The 21463-nt window shown below is 37.5% G+C and overlaps 1 protein-coding gene across 3 annotated transcripts in view; it reads left to right on the top strand.

Moving 5' to 3' along the window:
• Positions 1-21463, top strand: part of ncoa1 (nuclear receptor coactivator 1) — a 69700-nt gene that overhangs the window by 42415 nt on the left and 5822 nt on the right. For 2 of the 3 annotated variants that reach the window (XM_048207312.1, XM_048207313.1), the window contains 16 exons: positions 7933-8039; positions 8242-8419; positions 9853-10032; positions 10327-10425; positions 11879-12019; positions 12913-13060; positions 13182-14160; positions 16462-16627; positions 16726-16908; positions 17018-17138; positions 18328-18496; positions 18590-18892; positions 19125-19223; positions 19860-20253; positions 20644-20818; positions 20908-21094. In XM_048207312.1, the coding sequence (XP_048063269.1) occupies positions 7933-8039; positions 8242-8419; positions 9853-10032; positions 10327-10425; positions 11879-12019; positions 12913-13060; positions 13182-14160; positions 16462-16627; positions 16726-16908; positions 17018-17138; positions 18328-18496; positions 18590-18892; positions 19125-19223; positions 19860-20253; positions 20644-20818; positions 20908-21094 (3629 nt within the window). The remainder of the gene's footprint in view (positions 1-7932; positions 8040-8241; positions 8420-9852; positions 10033-10326; positions 10426-11878; positions 12020-12912; positions 13061-13181; positions 14161-16461; positions 16628-16725; positions 16909-17017; positions 17139-18327; positions 18497-18589; positions 18893-19124; positions 19224-19859; positions 20254-20643; positions 20819-20907; positions 21095-21463) is intronic. The other variant, XM_048207314.1, reaches the window with a different exon arrangement.

A 21463-nucleotide genomic window follows, 5' to 3' on the forward strand; every position in this document is an offset into this window, starting at 1 on the left:
GTCTGAAGTAATCATGCTGAAAAAATTATTATATTCTAAAATATATTAAAATGGAAAACATTTATTTTGAATTGTAATAATATTTCACAATATTACTGTTTACACAGTTTTTGATAAAATGAATGCAGCCTTGGTGAACATAGTCGTAAAGTTAAGTCACCTTCATTTTTATAGCACTTTATACTATACAGATTGTTTCAAAGCAGCTTTAGAGGGATACATGGGAAAATAATGAATCATTTAGGGCTGTTCAATGATAACCGTGGTTATCGTGTACAAAATAAAAGTCTGTGTTTACGTAATATATGCGTGTTTGTTTTGTGTATAATTATCATGTATATATAAATATACACACATACATGTATATATTTAAGAAAAATATCTTATATTTCTATACAAATATTTACATTTATATATAATTTAAATATATGAAAATATAAATATATTTATATATTTATACATACATGCTTATATTTAAGAAATTATACATGTATGTGTGTGTATTTATATATACCTAATAATCATACACAAAACAAACACACATATATTACGTAAACACAGACTTTTATTTTGCCCTAGAATCAATGATCCAAAAGTTGGTTCAGTGTTGATTCGGTACCATTGTAAAGATCATGAATAATAAAATAGTTCAATTCGGCTATAAAGTTCTATGGAAAACAGTGATGTCATTTTCCAGCTCAGTTCTCATCAAATAAGTGTCAGTGCTGTCAGATCAATACTATTGTTGAATATTAAGTGTCCCCAAAGAGGTGACAGTGGCAAAGACCCCAAAAACTCTGTCTGGGGGCCCGTTCTCCTATGGCCACGTCTTTCAAAAATGTCTTTAAAAAAACCTCTTATATGTACCTCTTACAGATCTAGACCCAAAAATAAAACCATCATCATCATCATAGGAACTTGCTTGGGCAATTTTGTAGCAATCACAGACGAAAGAATATAACAGATTTGTAATGACAAGGGTGAATAAATGATAACAAAATCTTGGCTTAACTCTTCCTTTAAGCCAGACATTTTGGATCTTTGGCCAGTCTAGTGTTGACCAATCATTAGGGGATGTTAGCTCTTATCAAAGCTAGATGTCTGTGTTATGTTTAAAGACAGATCTGCAGTGATGTGTTTTGGCGTTACAAGACTGGTTGCTTAAGATTATGTTAAGTCCACTTGGTACGTAAATAATTCTTTCTGGGAATATGTATTATCAGTGTCATAAAGCATGCAGTCATAAAGGACAAAATGAATGATTGACAGTATATTTCAGCACATATTTAGTTATTGTATGTGTTATTTTTATTGCATCACTCATGTTATAGTTCAATTAATTTCTTATTAATAAACATAAATGTCCATTGCCTTGCAATGTAGTACACTTGGACTAGATGGTCTGCTAATCAATAGACTTAAGTTTTAAACTAATTTACCAAAACAGGCTTGGTTCTCAGAGAAAGAGTCTGGTTTGTTTAATGACAAGTCCTCTCAATGGTTAAATATTTTCTAAGAACAACCGATGAGACCTTGAGTTGAGTAAAGTCCTTGTGACCCAAGCTCATTTCCTTATCATTGATCGTTTTATTTGTTAGGAGATTATTTATGGTTGACCTTTAAGCAAAACCAATGTAGTATTAATTTCATTGGCGAAGCCAGTACATGAAACTTGCCAGTATTTACTTTTGCTTCAAGACATGACTTGGATTGTTGTTGTTGTTGTTGTTTCCCAATGAAAGAAACCTTGAGAACTTGAAAGTGAATTGAAGTGTGAACAAAGCATGTCAGCAAGCACCAAATCACCCTGTTATCTCACATTTGGAAGTAATTCAGAACATGCGCCCGGTCATTCTTCATTTTGAAAGCGGTAAACATGTCATCTCATGATTTGCAGGCCTAAAAAAGGGTTTTGTTGGCATGGCAAACTAAGGAGCCCCTGGAATAGTGAATATCTATGCAAAGAGGCCATGAGAGGATGTTTATCCAAAGATCTAAAAATTCATCAATGTCAGAAGGTTGTGGGGTCTGCATATTAGGTGGGCAGGCACTGGCTAGCACAAACATTTTAAGCTGTCTCTGGTTTCTTTGCAGAACTGTAATGTATACACCATAATCCTTTAAAATGGCACTTGACAGATAGTTGCTGGAACTGCTCTGCTATATCTGGCACATATGCGCTGTAGGAGGAAATGCATTATTATCTGCTATTTGAAACAGTGGGAAATGGGTTAAATTGTGTTGCATAGCTGAGCATAGGAAGATGTATTGCTTAAGCAGGAAGTCTAATCAGCTTCTATAAGTATAAACTGTGGTAGGGCAGGGTGATACGGCACTTTCACATTTTCACATTAGCGTAATTTCCAACATTTTTGTGCAAAGATGATTACAGCATGTCACGGTTTCATGCATTTCAGGTAGATTTGTAATGAGAAGCATTTGTAAACCTGCTGGCTCAGACACTTAAATGTCTCCCTTATTTCAAGATTCATGATATTGGTTAATTTTATATCGCCTACAAACAGTGTTGGGGATAACTCAATACAAGTAACTTGAGTTATGTAATCATATTACTTTTTCAAGTAACTAGTAAAGTAACGCTTTACTTAAGAAAATATGTGTTACATTTTTTACAAATAACGCAAGTTACTTTTTCACATTTATTGACTGACACCTCTCCTCTCCACATGTTGAGAGAAATAAAGTGCAGAGGTGTTGTGTGGGCTGTGAAAACATGATGGTTATTGTAATGGCAGCACAGCTGAAAGGTTTGTTTGAGCTGCGCCCTCTACTGTACAGGCGTAAATATGCATTTCCTTTAGCCTGAAGCTTATTCAAATCACTTTGGTGTGAAAGGGCCTTAACATGTGCCAAAATAGAACTTTATTTTTGTTTTTGTTAAAAAAACAAACAAGCCCAGCCCAAGTAAGAAAAAATAATGAAAAGTAATGTAACGCATTACTTTTCATAAAAAGTAACTAACCAATTAGTTACTTTTTAGGGAGTAACACAATATTGTAATGCCTTACTTTTAAAAGTAACTTTCCCCAACACTGCCTACAAAATTCTTTATTTGCTGAAAATTAAATATAATACCTAGCCCTAACATCTGGTATTCACTATTAATTGCTCTTTGGACCAATACTTGGGCTTTTGCATAGAATATTGTTTAAAAGCTGTTGTGTTTCACTTTAACAAACATGTTTTGTTTTGTTTCTTTGTTCTTGTCATCTTTCAATAGGGTCATCTCACTCATTCGCTTGCTCTAGTTCTACAGTTTGTCACCCAGAGTGTTGGCCCTCTCTGTTTTCATTCAGAGCTCTCGGCCTGAGGGAAAGGGGGGGCGCAGGGGCGTGCAAGAGAGCAGCCAATGGCGACGCTGCCCTGCCCCCTGACCTTGTGAAAGAGAGGGCCTCTCGTAGACCTCAGCTTCCCCTCTCTTCCTGCGAGAAAGAGAAACAGGAACTTGCTGCCCCTCCTCTCCTATCCCTGGCTTAGGGTGGTGTTAATGTTGTCAGACAAGAACACACTTTCACCACTTGAGCTTAACCTTTCAGATGTGTTCCATCATCAACTTCTAAAATTGTGTTTACCTGTAATGTCACCTGAAGGTCTCTTGACACTTTCAGGGCTGGGCAGTTTGACATACGATACCATGCAATGGTAGAAGTGTGTCTGTTTATACCATGGTAAATATATTTTTGTGACAGGACTACTTTACCTAAACTTTAAGTGGAAGGGATGATGAAAGCAGGAGCAGGATGTGTATTGGAGGCCATTTTTCCATTGATTTTCCAGCAAAAAAATAACTATATCATGATTTATTCTCTCACCATGACATAAAAATACTCATACCAAGATTTTAATCAACCACCCACCTTTAATCGTGATCATCAAGGATCTACGCATTCAGCTTAAATTCAGACAATTCAGAACTGCATAAATAAATTCTTCTAATTTGTCATAGAAATATTTGCAACTTCAAATTTCTAAGGCTACTTCAAATCGGTCCTGTCTGTGTGTGGGTATGAAATGGTTTGTACACTATTGAAGTGCTTTCCAGATGATATGAATGAGGACACTAGCACCAAATGTCACTTTTAGTTGGATGAAGGGTACATCAAAGACATTTTTCACATTTCAGCCATGCTCTCATACAGCACAGCGCACTTCATTAACATTCCAGCCCCTCAGCAAACGCACTTGAAAAAAATCAAAATCCGATTCAATTTGAAACCTGAGAAATTAAGTCAGAGCACAATTCGCATGGCAAAGGTCATGAAAACCGGCAGCCATTAGCTTTGTTTCCTCGCTGTGTAGTTGAATGCCTGGGTGAAATTACTTTAAGTGTTATTCAGTTCATTGTAAGGACTGTGCATGATGATAGAAATTTGTTCACTTTGCCACTCTTATTTAAATTGACAGGAAACTTAGGAGGAGAATCTTTATGCACCTCACAATTTGTCACAGTCCAATTCTAGATTGATTCTTGATCCATCACAATTGTGATTTTTGTTTAAATACATTAAATATATTTTATTTTGTGTAGAACCTTGATTGGTTATAAGAAGTTGTAGAATAAATCTTAAGCCTTTCTGTGCTTGGCTGATAAATGAATCTCAATTCGATTTGATCCAGAATCGTTTGAGAAAGAATTGCGATACTAGAATAGATTTTTAGTGGTGCCATGATGTTAAGGTGTTGTAGGGGGTTGTTGATTGTTGGTATGTGGTTGCTAAGGTGTTTCGGTGTTTTTTAGCATGTTGCTATCTATGTGGTATGTGCCTGCTACAGTGTTCAAGGTGGTCGTTCATTGATCCAAGTCCAAAGGGCACAACCCTAAGTTTCTGTGATCTAAGGTCTTTAGATATGAAACGATACGAGGTACGAGCTACGAAAGTTTAATCTTTGGGTTACGGCTTTGATTAAATTCCTAGCCATAAGTATGAGCAATAGTAATAGTGATTCATGACTTGAAGCAACAGTAATAAATTAATTGTGATGACTTTTGCTCTCCTTTTTAAAGGCTTAGAAGAAGATGATGTGTCATCTGTTTTTTTTTTTTTTTTCTGAAAAAGAGTAGGAGAGTTCTGGCAGTTCTGTATCTATAGGCCAGCTGTCTGTGTATGTGTAACACAACGGACACATAAAGCCCTTACATCACGCAAATCGAAACCTTTGTGTTATGAGATCAGGTATCGCCTGCTGCACCACTGCTACGGTAACGCTGCTGTCATGGCAACTGGCTGTGTTTAAAGTGGGAGTGGTGTCAGAATATTGTATTTGATTGCCAGGGAGGCTGATTGTGGGATTGAGTGGGCCTCCCATTTGTATCCATTTGTTTAGGGCCAATCATGAGGTCGTGGAGCTTGGTTCCTTTTCTCGTTTGTTCTTCCACAGATTCTCCTGATATTTTTCCACCAACTTAACCACACATACAAAGGCGAACACTATTGGCATGCATAAGCAACAAACTTTAAATACTTGATTTTTAATGGTTTATTTCTTCCATTTATTTTTCATATTGATTATTGATTTGTTTTCTAATTATTTAAATATTATGTAAAATTAGGAAAAAGGTTGCAGAATGTGTTATTTACTATTTACTACTTTTATATTAAACATCAGCCATCAAAAAAAATCCATATTGATCGATCACTATTCAAAATGCAACAAATTAGTCAGATGGACATCTGAAGGTAACTCTGTCATTCCTTTGCGTACTGTGGTCTTTTACCAGCACAGTAATGTGCAACAGTACCATATAAATGTGGGTGCATGACATGATTAACACAATATATATCGCTGTGCTGCGCCGTCATGAAACCTTATCATTTGAATACGTTTTTAAGCATTAAAGACAACATTTCGCTACATGCGCATACTGTCTGAGAGATGCGTGCACAGGAAGCCGCTGCTCATAGAGCGTGTGAGTACTGAACTGAGTGCTTTTTGCCACCTAATTGGGCTTAAATACACATACTTGTGTGTTTTTGCAAGTAAACACAGTCATTTATATCTTAAGTGAACGTAAACAGTTGAGAAAGAAAACACACAAGTAGATTGGATCAGTGCATTCGGTCTTAAAGTGACAGCAGCCTAATAAACCTGCTGTCATTAATGTTAATCAAACAACAAAAAAGAGAAAATCTCTCGCTGCTCTTGACTGAATCACTTTTGTAACTTTAATATGAATAAATGTATATTTAATTTACACAGTGAAGACTATGCAGTGTTTTTTTTTTACATTTGATTATACAATTTATGTAGTATTTCTTCTTTTTCAGATAGGTCTATTTTGTTTGTGTCTTTGTTCTGTTGTAGTTTGTTTTCCTATATGCATGTATTTAGTTTCTTTGTTCTTTTTTTAATCATTGTTTACTTGTCTTCAGTAAGATTGTTTTTTTTTATTATTATTGTTTTTTTTTACTCAGAATAGTATTAGTTTTTTTGTGATATTGAAAATGGTGACAAAAATTGAACAATGAAACAATGAAATTTCAGTGGTATCAAACATTTTGTAATAAAAACCTTCTTTAAAGCAAAAATAACTCTGTTGTGATATATATTGTTATCGTGAAATAAAATTACTCGTATCGTGATTAAAGATTTTGGTCATATCGCCCACCCCTAGTACCATACAGTTGCAATATATTGATCAAACTCAGAGTTCAGATCGAAACAAACCACACTGATGTTGTCGCTGAGTTGAGCACTCTGCAGAAGTTCCTCGGCAAGAGCTACATTGCTATTATGTGTGTAAATACGGCACTCGAGCTCTGATCTAAATTTAGCTTTTCCTTCAAGAAGTCTTCACTTAGAATGCAGCCCAAAACAAACAGTCTCGTCCTGTCTTCTCTCCAGCTGCTGGACTGAGTCGTGTTCTCATAAGGTCCTTCAGAAGCTTTGATCTCGAGAGGAGAAAGAAGGTTAAGTAGTTTGGCCACAGAATAACTATTGACACTTTATATCAGCTCTTTGAGTCTAACTGGGACGGGAGTGACCGAATTGTGACTCTTCAGTCTCGAGCGTTTCTCAAGAGTGCTCGCTGCACTTACTGCTGCTGGCTCCCATCCAAAAGTATCACTTTGCTCACATTAGTCTAAGAGAAGCTTCCGCTGCGTAGCTTTCATCCACCCAGTCCAGGAGAGGAAGGAGGACAATAGTGAAATGATGCATGTTTCTTTGTGTGTGAATAAAAGGGGGCTTACACATTAGAGAAAGCTCTGAGAGATTGGGATGCGTAAGATTTGTTTGGACGGTGTGGATTATGATTATGTACGCCACAAACTAAAACCTGCTGGTCTCAAACCAGGGACCAAAATTCAAGGCCACAAACTTGTGTTTCACTGTACAAACAGGAAGTGCACATAAATCCAAACTACCATTCAAAAATTTAGGGTCAATGAGATGTTTTTAAAAATATTTCAGAAAGAAGTCTCTAAATCAATCAAAATCAAAAATACAGCAATGAAGTAATATTGTGAATTATTTTTACAATTTAAAATAACTGTTTTCTATTTTATTTTATTTATGTAATTTATTTATGTGATGTCAAAACTAAAAATTCAGTAGTCAGTGTCACATGATCCAGAAATCTTTCTAATATGCTGATTTTGTGCTTAAGAAACATTTCTTATTGTTGAAAACAGTTGTGCTGCTTAATATTTTTGTTGAAACTATGATACATTTTTTCAGTATTCATTGAAGAATAGAAAGTTGAACAACATTTAATTGAAATATAGTTTTTTTGTAACATTGTAAATGCGTTTACTGACACTTTTGATCAATTTACTGCATCCTAACTGAATAAAAAAAGTATTTCTTTCAAAAACTAAAAATGTTTGAATGGTAATGTATATTCATACACTCAAATTTAGATATCTTTGGTATCACTTACCAGGGATTTGAAATTTCTTCGTGTGCCCACAGAGAAAGCAGCTCTGATGTCTCCAGATGATGAGGTGCAAAAGAGTGACATATCGTCCAGCAGTCAGGGGATGGTGGAGAAGGAAGCCCTTGGGCCTCTCCTCTTGGAGGTATGTTGTACTTTTCTGACTGTTTATCTGTAGAAAAGACGGAAATTAAGGTTTCATGATGTCAAAGTATTGCCGTAGACCTGTATTTGTTTTCTGTCCTCATATGAGCCTGGTCCATTTCCTTTGTTTGGGAATGTGGCACTTTTGTGCAACATACATCTTATTTTTGTTTTCTGTATTTGTTCTCTTCCTGTTCCACAAGGCCCTGGATGGCTTCTTTTTCGTTGTGAACCGCGAGGGGCGCATTGTGTTTGTGTCTGAAAATGTCACCAGTTATCTGGGTTATAGCCAGGAAGAGCTGATGACCTCCAGCGTCTACAGCATCCTTCATGTGGGAGATCACAACGAGTTTGTGCGCAACCTGTTACCCAAGAGCCTTGGTGAGTCTCTCGGTGAAGACGCAAACAGTAAGAGCAGAATGATAGATAAAGGCCCCAATATTGTTCTTCGCTTTGGTGTAAAAAGAAGTTTGAAATACCTCAGCAGTGGTATACTGTTAGCAAACATCCCGAGGCCGCCCACACTCCTGGGAGCAGTGCTTAAAAGAATATTTCAATATTTGCTGCATGCTTAACTTACAAAATAAACACAATACCCGCTGCTCCTGGTGATATATTGAGTTCTTATGAAGTGAAACAATCTTTCTGTGCAAGAAACTGAACATTATTTATAGCATTATTACTTGTAATACATAGCCTCAGGCAAACAAAAGTCTGAAACTCAAGGTTTCTGTTCTATGATAACGTATGCACAGTAGTAAAATCCCACGTGAAGTGACGGCAGTGGTGTCAGTTGACATGGGATTTTGCTACCGCGCAAACGTTACCATGCCACAGAATGCTTGAGCTCCAGACTCTCGTGAACTAGTATTGTCGAAAGTACCGACCTCGATACCAAGTAAGTACTGAAATTTAAAAAATGTGACGCTTTGAGTGCTGTTTAGCGGATTAGTAAACACCTCTGATTGGCAATTGTGTTTACACTCTCATCAGATATGTCTGTGATTGGCTACAATGATCAACGCTTCAAAAACATGTTGTAAATAGACAACAGTGACACTCTTCACCGAGTGCATACACAGATAAGATTTGAAAGCAGCGTGCTTTCAAATGCTCCCGTGCGTTGATCATTGTAGCCAATCACAGACATATTTGATGAGCATGTGAACAAAAAGACCAATCAGAGGTGTTTACGAATCCGCTCAACTGTGCTCAAAGCATCTTTTTTTTATTCAGTACCGACTTAGTATCGTGGTCGGTACTTTTGACAACACTATCGTCAACATGCACAGGACCATTTGCATGAGGCTATGAATTTATCTTTTTATGATATATACAAAAATAAAACATATATTGTGATATATATATAATATATTATAACATTATATATATATATATATATATATATATATATATATATATATATATATATATATATATACAAAATAAAAATATACAGTTTTATATTTTATATATAATTTTATTTTGAATTTATTTTTGTATTTTTATTAGCAGTATTTTTCTGTATTTCTGTATATTTGTGTCCTATGAGATGGGGATCTGGAAGAGGTTGGGGGTACATTTGGATTGAACTGTATGTACAATCTGTTTGTTTTTTGCTGGTTGTTAAAAAAAAAAGACAGTTTGTGGGGGAAAAAATACAAAAGGCAGTTAGAGCTCTGTGTTAATCATTCACTGTAAATACTAGCACAAACGTTAGAGGTCAACCTCTTTCACTTAAGAACTCAGTTACACTCCACTGGTGGTCTTTATCTCACACTTAACTTATCTTGCACATCTGTGTGTGTTTTCAGTAAATGGTGTCCCATGGCCTCAGGAGCAAGGCCGGAGGAACAGCCACACGTTTAACTGCAGGTTGCTGAAAAGGCCTCCAGACGAGGTGGACTCAGAAAACCAGGAGGCCCGACAACAGTATGAGCTCATGCAATGCTTCACGGTGTCTCAGCCCAGAGCAGTGCAGGAGGAGGGCGAGGGTGAGACCACACACACACTCATAAAGTCATACCCATATAAATATTTACCTTAGTGCAGGGAGTCTGATGAAGCTGTCATTGACATGCCAGTGTTCAAATATGAAATCAGTTTTTCATTTTGGGGCACAAAAGTCTGAGTCCACTAATAAAAAATTTCTATTTTGCATCTTTCTAACTGAATCATGTTTAATTATGTTTTGTACAGATTTAGTTTTTTTTTTTTTTTTTTAAATCTGTTGCATATACCTGGGGGCAGTCACTTTGTTTAGACCATGATGTCTCTGTTTTCCACAGACCTGCAGAGCTGTTTGATATGTATAGCATGCCGTATGCCCCGTCCACCTCAGATCCCTGTCAGTACGGAGTCCTTCATCACTAAGCAGGACCCTACAGGTAGTGTTTCATTATATACGTACACACATACTAGTATTATTTTCATAAAAAGTGTAATTAAAAACAAAGACTTAACTATTGATTTACTTTTGGCAAATCAAAAATATTGCAAGTCAGGAAAACAGTGGTTGAAAAAGCTGTTGTCGCAATAAAATAATAATGTAAATAAATAGTGTCTGTATTTAGCAAGAGATACTAATAAGGTTTCTGATAAAAAAATATGTACACACATATTCACACAGGACATGTTTCTAATGTTTTTTTCTATGCAAACATTATAGATGGATTTTTTCTTTTTTTTCTGGAGATAATTAAAAAAAACAAAAAAAAACTTTTAAACGAGGCATGTGATGCTGTTGTAAAAGTTCATTATTTTGAATATTGTGTGTAATTGACATGCTTTAATGTTCAAAAAACATATTTTTCACATACTGTACATTATTGTAGCTCCTCTATTTTCTGTCTGTCTGAAACACGCTAATTTCTACAAAACTCTTCCTTCCGAAAAGCTCAGAATGCTCTGATTGGCCAGGTGACCCAATGCATTGTGATTGGCCAGACACCTCAAGCATGTCGGAAATGTAATGGCCCTTACCATAATCGCAAGCTTTGGCTTCCATGGCTTCTAAAGCATTTGTAAACGTACAGTTAAAAATAATGTCATCGGTTTTACCGTATCAGTTTGAGCCCCAGTCGGATTCTGAAAATGAGAACCAACTTTGCAAGCACAACTTCAGCAGAACGTTTCACAGTGGTTAGTAGTCTTTGTATATAACCTGTGTTGTGCTATCCCAGGTTCAAGAAGCTGTTCTCAACATTTGGGTTGTACTTTTCTCAGAAACAGCTTTATAAATAAATCTTAACCTCTGATTAATCTTTAATCTAAACACACAGCGTCTCTGTGACATGACTACAACACTTCAATTCAGTGAAACCTTGCCTTCTGTCTTTGTGCAAGCCTTTTGGTGGGCATTATGCTAATATTTCACATTGTCTCTCTGTAGAATGAACCACTTTGTGGGAGATTATGAGCTTTGTAACTTTGCAGATCACAAACAGATATATTACGCACTAAAGGAAAAGGAAAACATTAAAAAGCATCATATGACCCCTTTGAAATGCATCTTCAGACATCACCTTCCATTTCATTCTCTATTTTTTTTAATAATGTTTTTTCGAACATCACATAAGTGACAGGTACATTGAGCTCGAACGTTGTATCCTGTGATTGTCATTCCTGTGTAAATACAGATGTGGCTTTGTTCCTCAAAAGTCTTGGTTAGTTTAGTACAGGAGAAGAATAACAAACATGCAGGAGAAGAATAACAAACATGCAGACCGAAACTGAGACACAAAACTGTTTGTTGTTAAATCTGCAATGTGAAAAGCTTCCTTCTTGAACTTCTAGTCCTGTTAAAAAAATCGAATGATCTTTCTCTGTGTGTGTGTGTAGGGAAAATCATCTCTATTGAGACGAGCGCTCTGAGGGCCACAGGCCGACCAGGTTGGGAGGATCTGGTCAGGAAGTGCATCTACGCGTTCTTCCAGCCTCAGGGCAACGAGCCCTCCCATGCCAAGAAGCTGCTTCATGAGGGTGAGCACTTTCACCTCCATTCTAGCCATTTTGAGTAGTACTTGACATTTTAAAGCAGTGATGATTGGACCTGGTCTTTCTTTACCTAGAATTTGATGATTTTATTTAATGATTTACACTTGCATTTTTATTCATAGCTTAATAACCTTTGATCTCAGTATGGCTGCTACTAACAATTATTATGTGGGTTATTTCTTTGTTTAATCGAGTAACCAGTTATTTGCCAGAAAAGACTTTTTATTTCCTGTATTTTATTGAACATCTTTATTGAAACGTTATTCTGATTCATGCCTAATGCTTTTCTCCAAACAAAGTGCAAAAAGAAGTTTATAAAAAGAAAAATAGATGTATGAATTATGGCTGTAAAATCGATTAATTGCAGTTAATCTCATAGTTAAAGTTTCTGTTTACATATATACATTTTATATGTCTGTGAGTTTATGTGTGTGTGTGTGTGTGTGTGTATATATATATATATATATATATATATATATATATATATATATATATATATATATATATATATATATATATATATCAGCCCTAGTATGAATATAGGGTATAAATTACTGTTCAAAAGTTTTAATGTTTTTGAAAGAAGTCTCTTATGCTCACCAGGGCTACATTTATTTGAACAAAAACAGTAATATCATGGAATATTAACAATTTACACAATATATTTTTAAAATGTATTTATTCCTGTAATGACAAGGCTGAATTTTCAGCAACCATTACTCCAGTATTCAGTGTCACATGATCTTTCAGAAATCATTCTAATATGCTGATTTGGTGCTCAATAAACATCTCTTATTATTAACAATGTTGAAAACGGTTGTGCGGCTTAATATTTTTGTAGAAACCGTGATAGATTTAATCTATGCGTGTGTTGACAGTGATGACCCACGGCACGGCCATCAGTCCTCTGTACCATTTCACACTCAGTGACGGGACGTCCCTCAGTGCGCAGACGCGCTGCAAATTCTGCTGCCCCCAAAACCCAGATGTACAGCCCTTCATCATGGGCATTCACACTATAGACAGGTAGCTATCCTGTCACAGTAAACAACACAGAGAATGTACCTTGCATTTATATAAACACAGCACACAACAATGACTATTGCTTCTCACAATTTCTTTTTTTTCATTTGAATGTGTGTTTTAGGGAACACAACACTGCTAGCTCTCAGGAAAACACTACCCCCAGCCTTCCATCTCCTGCTGCCCCACCCTCCCGTTCACCTGCCCTCCAGCCCTCCAGTGACCTCAGCCTCCATCTCAACAACAGCAACGGCACCTGTGCCACTCCTGGACCCCCCACACCCACTCCACCAGGCTACCTGACACCCAGTCGCATTGGGCCCTCCCAGCAGGTCAGCAGCCCCTCTCCACTAGGCAGCCCTCTCACATCCACCCCTACCTCATTCATGTCGCCCCGACCTCCACGGGGCAGCCCGGGCCTGGCCGGCAGCCCACGCGTGCCCGGCCATCCTTTTTCCCCCTCGGCGCCCGGCATCCAGTCGCCCGCTGGCGGACTGACCAGGCAGCAGTCTGGTGGCGACGGTGTCAGTTTCTCTCTCCCCTCTCCCCTACCACCCAGACAGACTCCAACCCCCAGCAGCTCCCCGGCACGTCAGCCACCGGCCAAACCGCCGGAAGCATCCACTGATGAGTCTAAGACAGTAGGCAACCCCAAACTCAACCAGCTCTTGGACGGCAACCCCGATGTGGGTGCCTCCGAACACGACTCCCAACCCCGTCCCGCACCCGTGCCCCAATGCCCGGGCTCTCACAGCAGCCTGACCGAGCGCCATAAGATTCTGCACCGCCTGCTCCAAGACAGCAGCCCTGCAGATGCGGGCAAGGAGCCCGACATCAAGAAGGAGCCTCCGACCAGTCCCAATGCGGCCTTGGTAGCACGGGGGCTTGGGAAGGAGCCCCAGGACCACCAGCTGCTACGTTTCCTGCTGGATACAGATGAAAAGGACCTGGAGGACTTGCCACCTCCAGCCGCTCTCAGCCTACAGACGGTCAAGGTGAAGGCAGAGAAGAAAGGGAGCAGAGAGAACGTGCCCTGTGCCGCTGCTGCAGCCACCATGTCTGCAGTCGCCTGCTCACCTCAATCCAGTGACAAGCCCAGCCCGGTATTTACTTTGTACCTAATGAAAGAATATCTAAGTATATTATGTAAACATTTTCTCATGTACGTTACTATATCACAAAGGCTAAAGCCTTAAAGGGTTAGTTCACTCAAAAAAGGAAATTTTGTCATTTATTACTCACCCTCATGTCATTCTACACCTGTAAGACCTTCATTCCTCTTCGGAACACAAATTAAGATATTTTTGATGAAATCCGATGGCTCAGTGAGGCCTTCTATTGCCAGCAGCCACCGAACCTCTCAAGATCCATAAAGGTACTAAAACATATTTAAAACAGTTCATGACTACCTTAATATTATAAAGCGACGAGAATACTTTTTGTGCGCCAAAAAAAACAACAAACTAACGATTTTTCAACTATCTCGTGATGGCCGATTTCAAAACACTGCTTTGGAGCATTACGAATCTTTTGTGTCCAATTAGTGATTCGGATCTCCTGTCAAATGGCTAAACTGCTGAAATCATGTGATTTTGGTGCTCCGAACCGCCGATTTGATTCGTAAAGCTCTGAAGAAGTGTTTTGAAATCGGCCATCACTAGATATTGTTGATAAGTCCTTATTTTGTTTTTTTGACGCACAAAAAGTATTCTCGTCGCTTTAAAATATTAAGGTAGAACCACCGAACTAACATGAACTGTTTTAAATATGATTTTATTACCTTTATGGACCTTGAAAGGTTCTTAGCTCTCAATAGAGGCCTCACTGAGCCATCGGATTTCATCAAAAATATCTTAATTTGTGTTCTGAAGATGAATGAAGGTCTTACGGGTGTAGAACGACATGAGGGTGAGTAATTAATGACAGAATTTTCATTTTTGGGTGAACTAGCCCTTTAACAGTATTGGTAAACTTCACAACTTGTAATGTTTACACTATTGTTCATAAGTTTTGGGTTGGAAAGTTGTTGTTTTTTTTGTTTTGTTTTTTGATAGTCTCTTATGCTCACCAAGTCTGCATTCATTTAATAAAAAAAACAGTAAAATTAATAATATTGTGAAATAATAATATGCTTTAAAATAACTGTTTACAATTTTAATATATTTTAAATTGTAATTTATTCCTTTGATGGCAAAACTGAATTTTCAGCAGCCAATCCAGTTTCCAGTATCACATGAACTTTTAAAAAATGTTGTGCTCAAGTAATATTTCTTATTATCAATGTTGAAAACCCTGTGGAAACCCTAAAACATTTAGTGTTCTTTGATGAACAGAAAGGTAAAAAAAACAGCATTTATTTGAAATGGAAATATTTTTTAAAGTTATGAATATATCTTTACTGTCACTTTTGACTTAATGTGTCAATTTAATGTGTCCTTGTTAAAATATTAATTTCTTTTAAAAGAAAAAATCGAATTGACCCCAAACTTTTTAGTAGTATATTTACACCTGAGCATAGCTTCTGAATATCTGATCACAAATGGGATGTTTGGCTGATTGAAATTTATTTTGACAATTGACTGCTGCTCTGGCCGTAAATGTTAATCTCAGCAAAAAAAATTACTGTCTATTAATGAAGGTTTTTCTTATTTCATAAGTGATAACGAGAACGAGGTGAAAAATGCACATCATCACAATACAATTTTAATTAAAAAATATTGAAGAAAGCTTAAATTCATAACATTGTATTACAATAAAAGTCTACTCATAATGTTATTTCAGTGGTTCAGGTTTTCACAACAAGGTCGGTTTTCACATGTTTTTGTTGTTGATACATGTTTAAATATTTAAAATGTTTGAATATTTGTATTAAGTTTGCACATTCACGTCAACTAAAATGTTATTATGTTAAAATGTTAGATTCTGATTTTAGCCAGAGTAAAATTTATGAAAATATATGAAAATGACATAACAGAATATTAAATGAAATAATTCTTCTTTTTTTCCCCTTTTTTTTTTTGGTCAAAAACTACGACTAACACAATAATATAATGTTTCCACATTGCATCTTCTTATTTGCAGAAAGTTACATTTTTTGCAACTTCTTTCTGGTTGCGCCCTTATCCCATCATCCCTGCCACAGGAAATGGCTGTTTCTCATGAAAAATTTGCATCTTCAATTCTCTGTCACCATGAACTCCCTTTCAGTGTCCTATTTAATATTAGTGATACAATTTGTGAGCCTTATTCTTGTTGGGTTCACTCTGTTACTGTGTCAAACCCATGTTTTGATTTGAGGCAGCCACATTTGGACTTTGTCTTTCTTGTGCTCTGGTGTGCCTTTTTGATGTTAATGACCTTTGATCTCATTTTCACTCCACCACTATGTGTGTTTACATGAGGAGCAGTTTCCCAGTACCGATCTGGACACTTTGAACCAGCTCTTGCCCACTCTCAGAAGCTCTGTGGGAGGTAAATCTATAGAGGAGCCAGTGCTAGTCCAGCCCAGTGAGGACAACCTTTCCATCGGGGTGAATGTGAAGAGAGAGTCACCAGGAACCTCAAGCCAAGGTGAGGCCCGTCCCACCGGAGTAATTGTAAAATTCATAATTTTTTATTCATCTTAAATCCCAATAACTGCTTTCCTCCTCCTCCACTTCTATCCGAAGCATTTCCTGATGGATCAAACCTCTCGAATCAGTCCTCTTTTGAGTTCTGCGACCCCTCTACACCAAACCAAGGTCAGGTCCAGGTGCCAGATCTTGGGCAGACAGACCCGTTTCAGCCCTCAAAGGAGAGCAGCAGCCCCTTTGCCAGTCCAACCAGCCTCAACTCTTTCAACACCACCACAGGTACAGAATTGAATGAGTCATAACCTTTTTATACAGAAAGAGTTCAGTTAGCTAGCAAAGGGAATAAATAAGACTTTTAACAAAATGTTATCTTCTTCTTTTTTTTCAGGTCTGGCCAAGCTGGAGCTTACTGATTCTCAGCAGTTCCAACCCTTGTCCCTGGTTGAACCAATGACCTTCGATAGCAGTTTGGGCAACCAGACACAGGCCCCTCTGTCCTCTCCTCAAGAGTGAGTGTTTATTCCCCCAGTGTTTAATCAGTATTGAAATCAGTTGTGATTTGCACTCAAAATTCAAAAATTTTGTTGTATTATTTTACACATGGAGGAAAAGCACAAACGTTTCGGCTTTCAGGCCTTCTTCAGTGTGTGAGGTACAATGATTCTTAATAATAATCAGGCTACGGAACTGGAAAAAAATGATAACTGATATATTATTATAATTTATATTTTATTGCAGCCTACTTCTGTCAATTTTTCATTTTCGCTGTCAGATACAAAAATAATGTGCAATCTCGTGTCAAATATTTATAATAAATATTTGTTAATTAAACATTCAACTGTAAGAATGAATTGAGACTTGCAATGTTGACAAAATAAGCATACACTCTGTAGTATTTAATCACACGTGTATACAGTAGCTGTTTTTCTTTCTTTCTTTCTTTTTTTTTTTTTGGTGCTGCTAACTACTAAAAGGACCTAATGCAAAACAAGGCAAATTATCTAAAAATCCTATGGTTATTTAAAAATTTGGGTGATGGGGTTTGTGCTGTTTATCTTTTTTTTTTTGACACCAGACTATATAAGTATAATTAACTAAAATCATAATTTATTTAAAAAAATAAAAATAAAACGCATAAAAAACTCACAAAACAGTTGCAGTTATTTTAGTAATATTTATATACTATTATAGTATGCATTAATATTTTAAATTAGCTTTTATTTTTATATTTTCAGTTTTCATTTTAATTGTAATAGTTTAAGTAATTTTTGTGCTTTTATTTTTAATATTTATATTTAATTTATTTATTTAGTCATTTTAGTACTTTACCTTAAATGTATTTTATATCAGTTTTTGGTTAAAGTTTTAAGGTGAATTGGCATATTTGTGTTAAGAACATTTTTAGTAAATCATCTCTGATTAATATCAATGTGAAAGTGTTTTTAAAAAAAAACTTTTGGTTGGTTAAATGTTGTCTCATCTCTCAAGAATCAATAGAAATATTTAAATTTCCAGTTAGAATTACTACTATAATACTTTAATCCTTTAGTCACATGGAAGCAATTGTGCACTTTCATCAAAATTCTATTTACCTGCCAGATTAGTTAACCCTGCAACATGACATAGAACTGTCAGCTGCCGTTCTTCCACTCTTGATCAGAATCATAGACCATCTTGTTTCTTCTCTGCACCAAGCAGGCAGTGCGTTCCGTGTCCGCTGGATGAGATGCTGTGTCCGCCCACCACTCCCGAGGGCCGTAACGACGAGAAGGCCCTGCTGGAGCAGCTGGTCACTTTCTTGAGCCGCACTGACGAGAGCGAGCTGGCCGAGCTGGACCGAGCTCTGGGCATCGACAAGATTGTTCAAGTTAGTATTATTAGAATAATAAAAAAAAAAATCTTCACATACCTTTTGTCTTTATAAGTACAAAGGTTGACCCATTTACCGCCTCGCCTACAGAGTGGATGCCTCGAACCCGTTACCCAGACCTTTCCTCAGTCTCAACCCCCAACACCTGTACCCATGGACCCCAAACTGCCCAGCTACCCCTCTCAGTTCCCCACCTCACCCTCACAGTTCCCTGCTGAGATGGGCACAACACAGGGCATGAGTTTTGGGGCCCCACGGATGGCGTTTCCAGGCAACGTGGGCATGACGGTGCGGCCCGGCATGAACCGAGCTCCTGGTGTGCCCAACCAGCTGCGGCTACCTCCCAACCAGCTGAGACTCCAGCTCCAGCAACGTTTGCAAGGCCCACAGCAGGTAGATCCCCAGCTTTCACTTCATTGTGTAATAATAAATGTGAACACACAATGTATAAATCCTCCTCTTGGATTTTGTTGCACTGTGTAACAAATCCAGTGAATGCTTTTGATTTCGCCCTTTTAAGTAACATGCTGTGGAACTAACCTATTCTTTTGTCGAATGCAGCTGCTGAGCGAACGCATGATTAGTTGCACTTGTTTAGTGGTGATCTATCTCCTCTCTCCATCAGCTCCAAAACAGGCTTGCAGCCATGGGCCAGTTCCCACAGGGGGGGCATGTTGCTATGGCGATGCGTCAGGGCATGCAGCAGCCTCAGATGCCCTCTCAGGTTAGTGTCGCATGCACAGAGACAAATTATGAAATATTTGATTTGATTACGATTGTTTAGCCCAGATCTGAATGTTGGTTTCTTGATTTCTTACAGTTCATAATTACTTTTATATATATATATATATATATATATATATATATATATATATGCAGATGATCAGTCGCTGCAATCAATTAATTAATTTATTTAAAAAGCTAAATTATACATACATTAACAAAATTATTATGAATTACAGAAGATATATATATATATATATATATATATATATATATATATATATATATATATATATATGTGTGTTATTTTATATTTTTTTATAAAACTTAAATTATTATTATTAATTTTATTAATTATTATTAATTTTATTCTGCTGAAGACAGTCATTGCTAGTATTTATTGTTTTATTTACTTAAAAAAAAATCTAAATTATACATTATTATTATAAATATGTTGATGATGCGTTCATTGGTTGTATTAATTATTAATTTGTATATATTTATTTTCTTCCTTTGCCCCATATTCTTGCCAGTCAAATTGATGCATTTGTGTATTTTTACACAATTTGTTTCCTTTTTACAGTCATTATTTTTTCTGTATGTGACTGAAACTGAATGCCCCGTCTCTCTCACACAGCCTCCGCTCAACGCTCAGATGATGGCGCAGCGGCAACGGGAGCTTTACAGTTTCCAGCACCGCCAGCGACAGCTTCTGCAGCAGAAGGTCATGCTGATAAGGCAGGGGATGAACACAGGGCCTCTGGGGGCTCAGCGAGTTCCTAAGGGTCCCCAGCAGCAACAGCCGCCACAACAGCAGCAGTTTGGCTTTCCTCCAGGCTACAATGCCGTGCCTGGGAACACCCCTACCTCCCCGAGCCATTTTAACCCCATGGGAGGACCTCTGGACCCCAAGCTGCCTACCAGGGGGGGTATGGGAAACCAAGGGATTATGGGAGGCATTCAAGGGCAATTTGGGGGGCCTGTGAACACTCCTGTTCAGCAGGGGCTTTTCCAGCAATTTGGGGGGCCTGGTATGTCTCATTTGTAATTTATCATCATCAGCAGGGTTATTATAGTCAAATAAAACCATAAACATTTTTGATACTTCAAATAAAATAAACGTAAACTGAAATAAAATCATATTTAAAAAGTACACATTTTATTTCAGTTGCAAAAGCACTATTTCTCATTTTCATTTAGTTTACTTGATGTACTAAAATAACTATAACTGAAATAAATAAAAAAAATAATAAAAACTATATAGACATTAAATAAAAATGATTAAAACTTATATTAAAATTAGAATTAAATATAAAAATAAAAAACTATAATAGTATCTCAACGATACTAAAATAACACTGATTATCACATGCTTCTGTCATGATGTCTAAAAGAGCCAATGTACAACGTGTCTCTCACAGGCATGATCCAGCAAGCAGATCCATCCTTTGCTCCTGAGCTGAGTCCAACCAGCCCCCTGCTTTCACCTCAGAACTCCACCTCCCAGAGTCCTCTGCTCCAGCAAGCGCAGCCTCCACCTGGTTATCAGTCACCTGACATAAAGAACTGGCAGCAAGGGGCCATGGGCAACAACAGGTATGATGTTTGATATTGATCACCAAAAATGCTTTTTTAATGCGTTGTCTTCATCTTCATTTAAACCTTTTCATCTGGTTATGTGTCAGTATGTATAACCAGGCAGGACAGCCTGTCTCTCAGAGCTTTGGGCAGCAAGGCGTTTATAACAACATGAGCATCACCGTGTCAATGGCTGGAGGGTCCGGAGCGGTGAGCACTCTACCTCCTATTGGACCATCTGTCGGCATGGGCAACAATAACCTTGGCAACGTTACTTCAATGTGTAACGATCAGGTAAGATGGTCAATATATTATTAGGGCTGAAAAGCCACGCAAAAAGCCACGCAATATCGCGTTCATATCGCAGATGAATCGCCTTCGATAATGAACGCAATATTGCGTGGCTTTTCAGTGATCTACGGCTCTGTCTATTAAAGGAACACTCAATGATATTACGCAGCGCCTCTCACAAACGTCTCCATGGTTACAAGGCACGCTCCCTGTGCAAGCAGGGGCTCACAGGCACTGCGTAATATCATTGCGCCTGCTGCAGCCATGGTACGGCAGCAAAGTTCCTTGATTATTACGCCTGAATGAGAGTATAGTTCCTAGCCATATCAGCCTAGAAAATCACAACTTTTCATTTTCCGTCGGTCTTAGTAC

The sequence above is a fragment of the Megalobrama amblycephala genome, linkage group LG11 (genome assembly GCF_018812025.1).
Source record: "Megalobrama amblycephala isolate DHTTF-2021 linkage group LG11, ASM1881202v1, whole genome shotgun sequence".
Lineage (NCBI taxonomy): Eukaryota > Metazoa > Chordata > Actinopteri > Cypriniformes > Xenocyprididae > Megalobrama > Megalobrama amblycephala.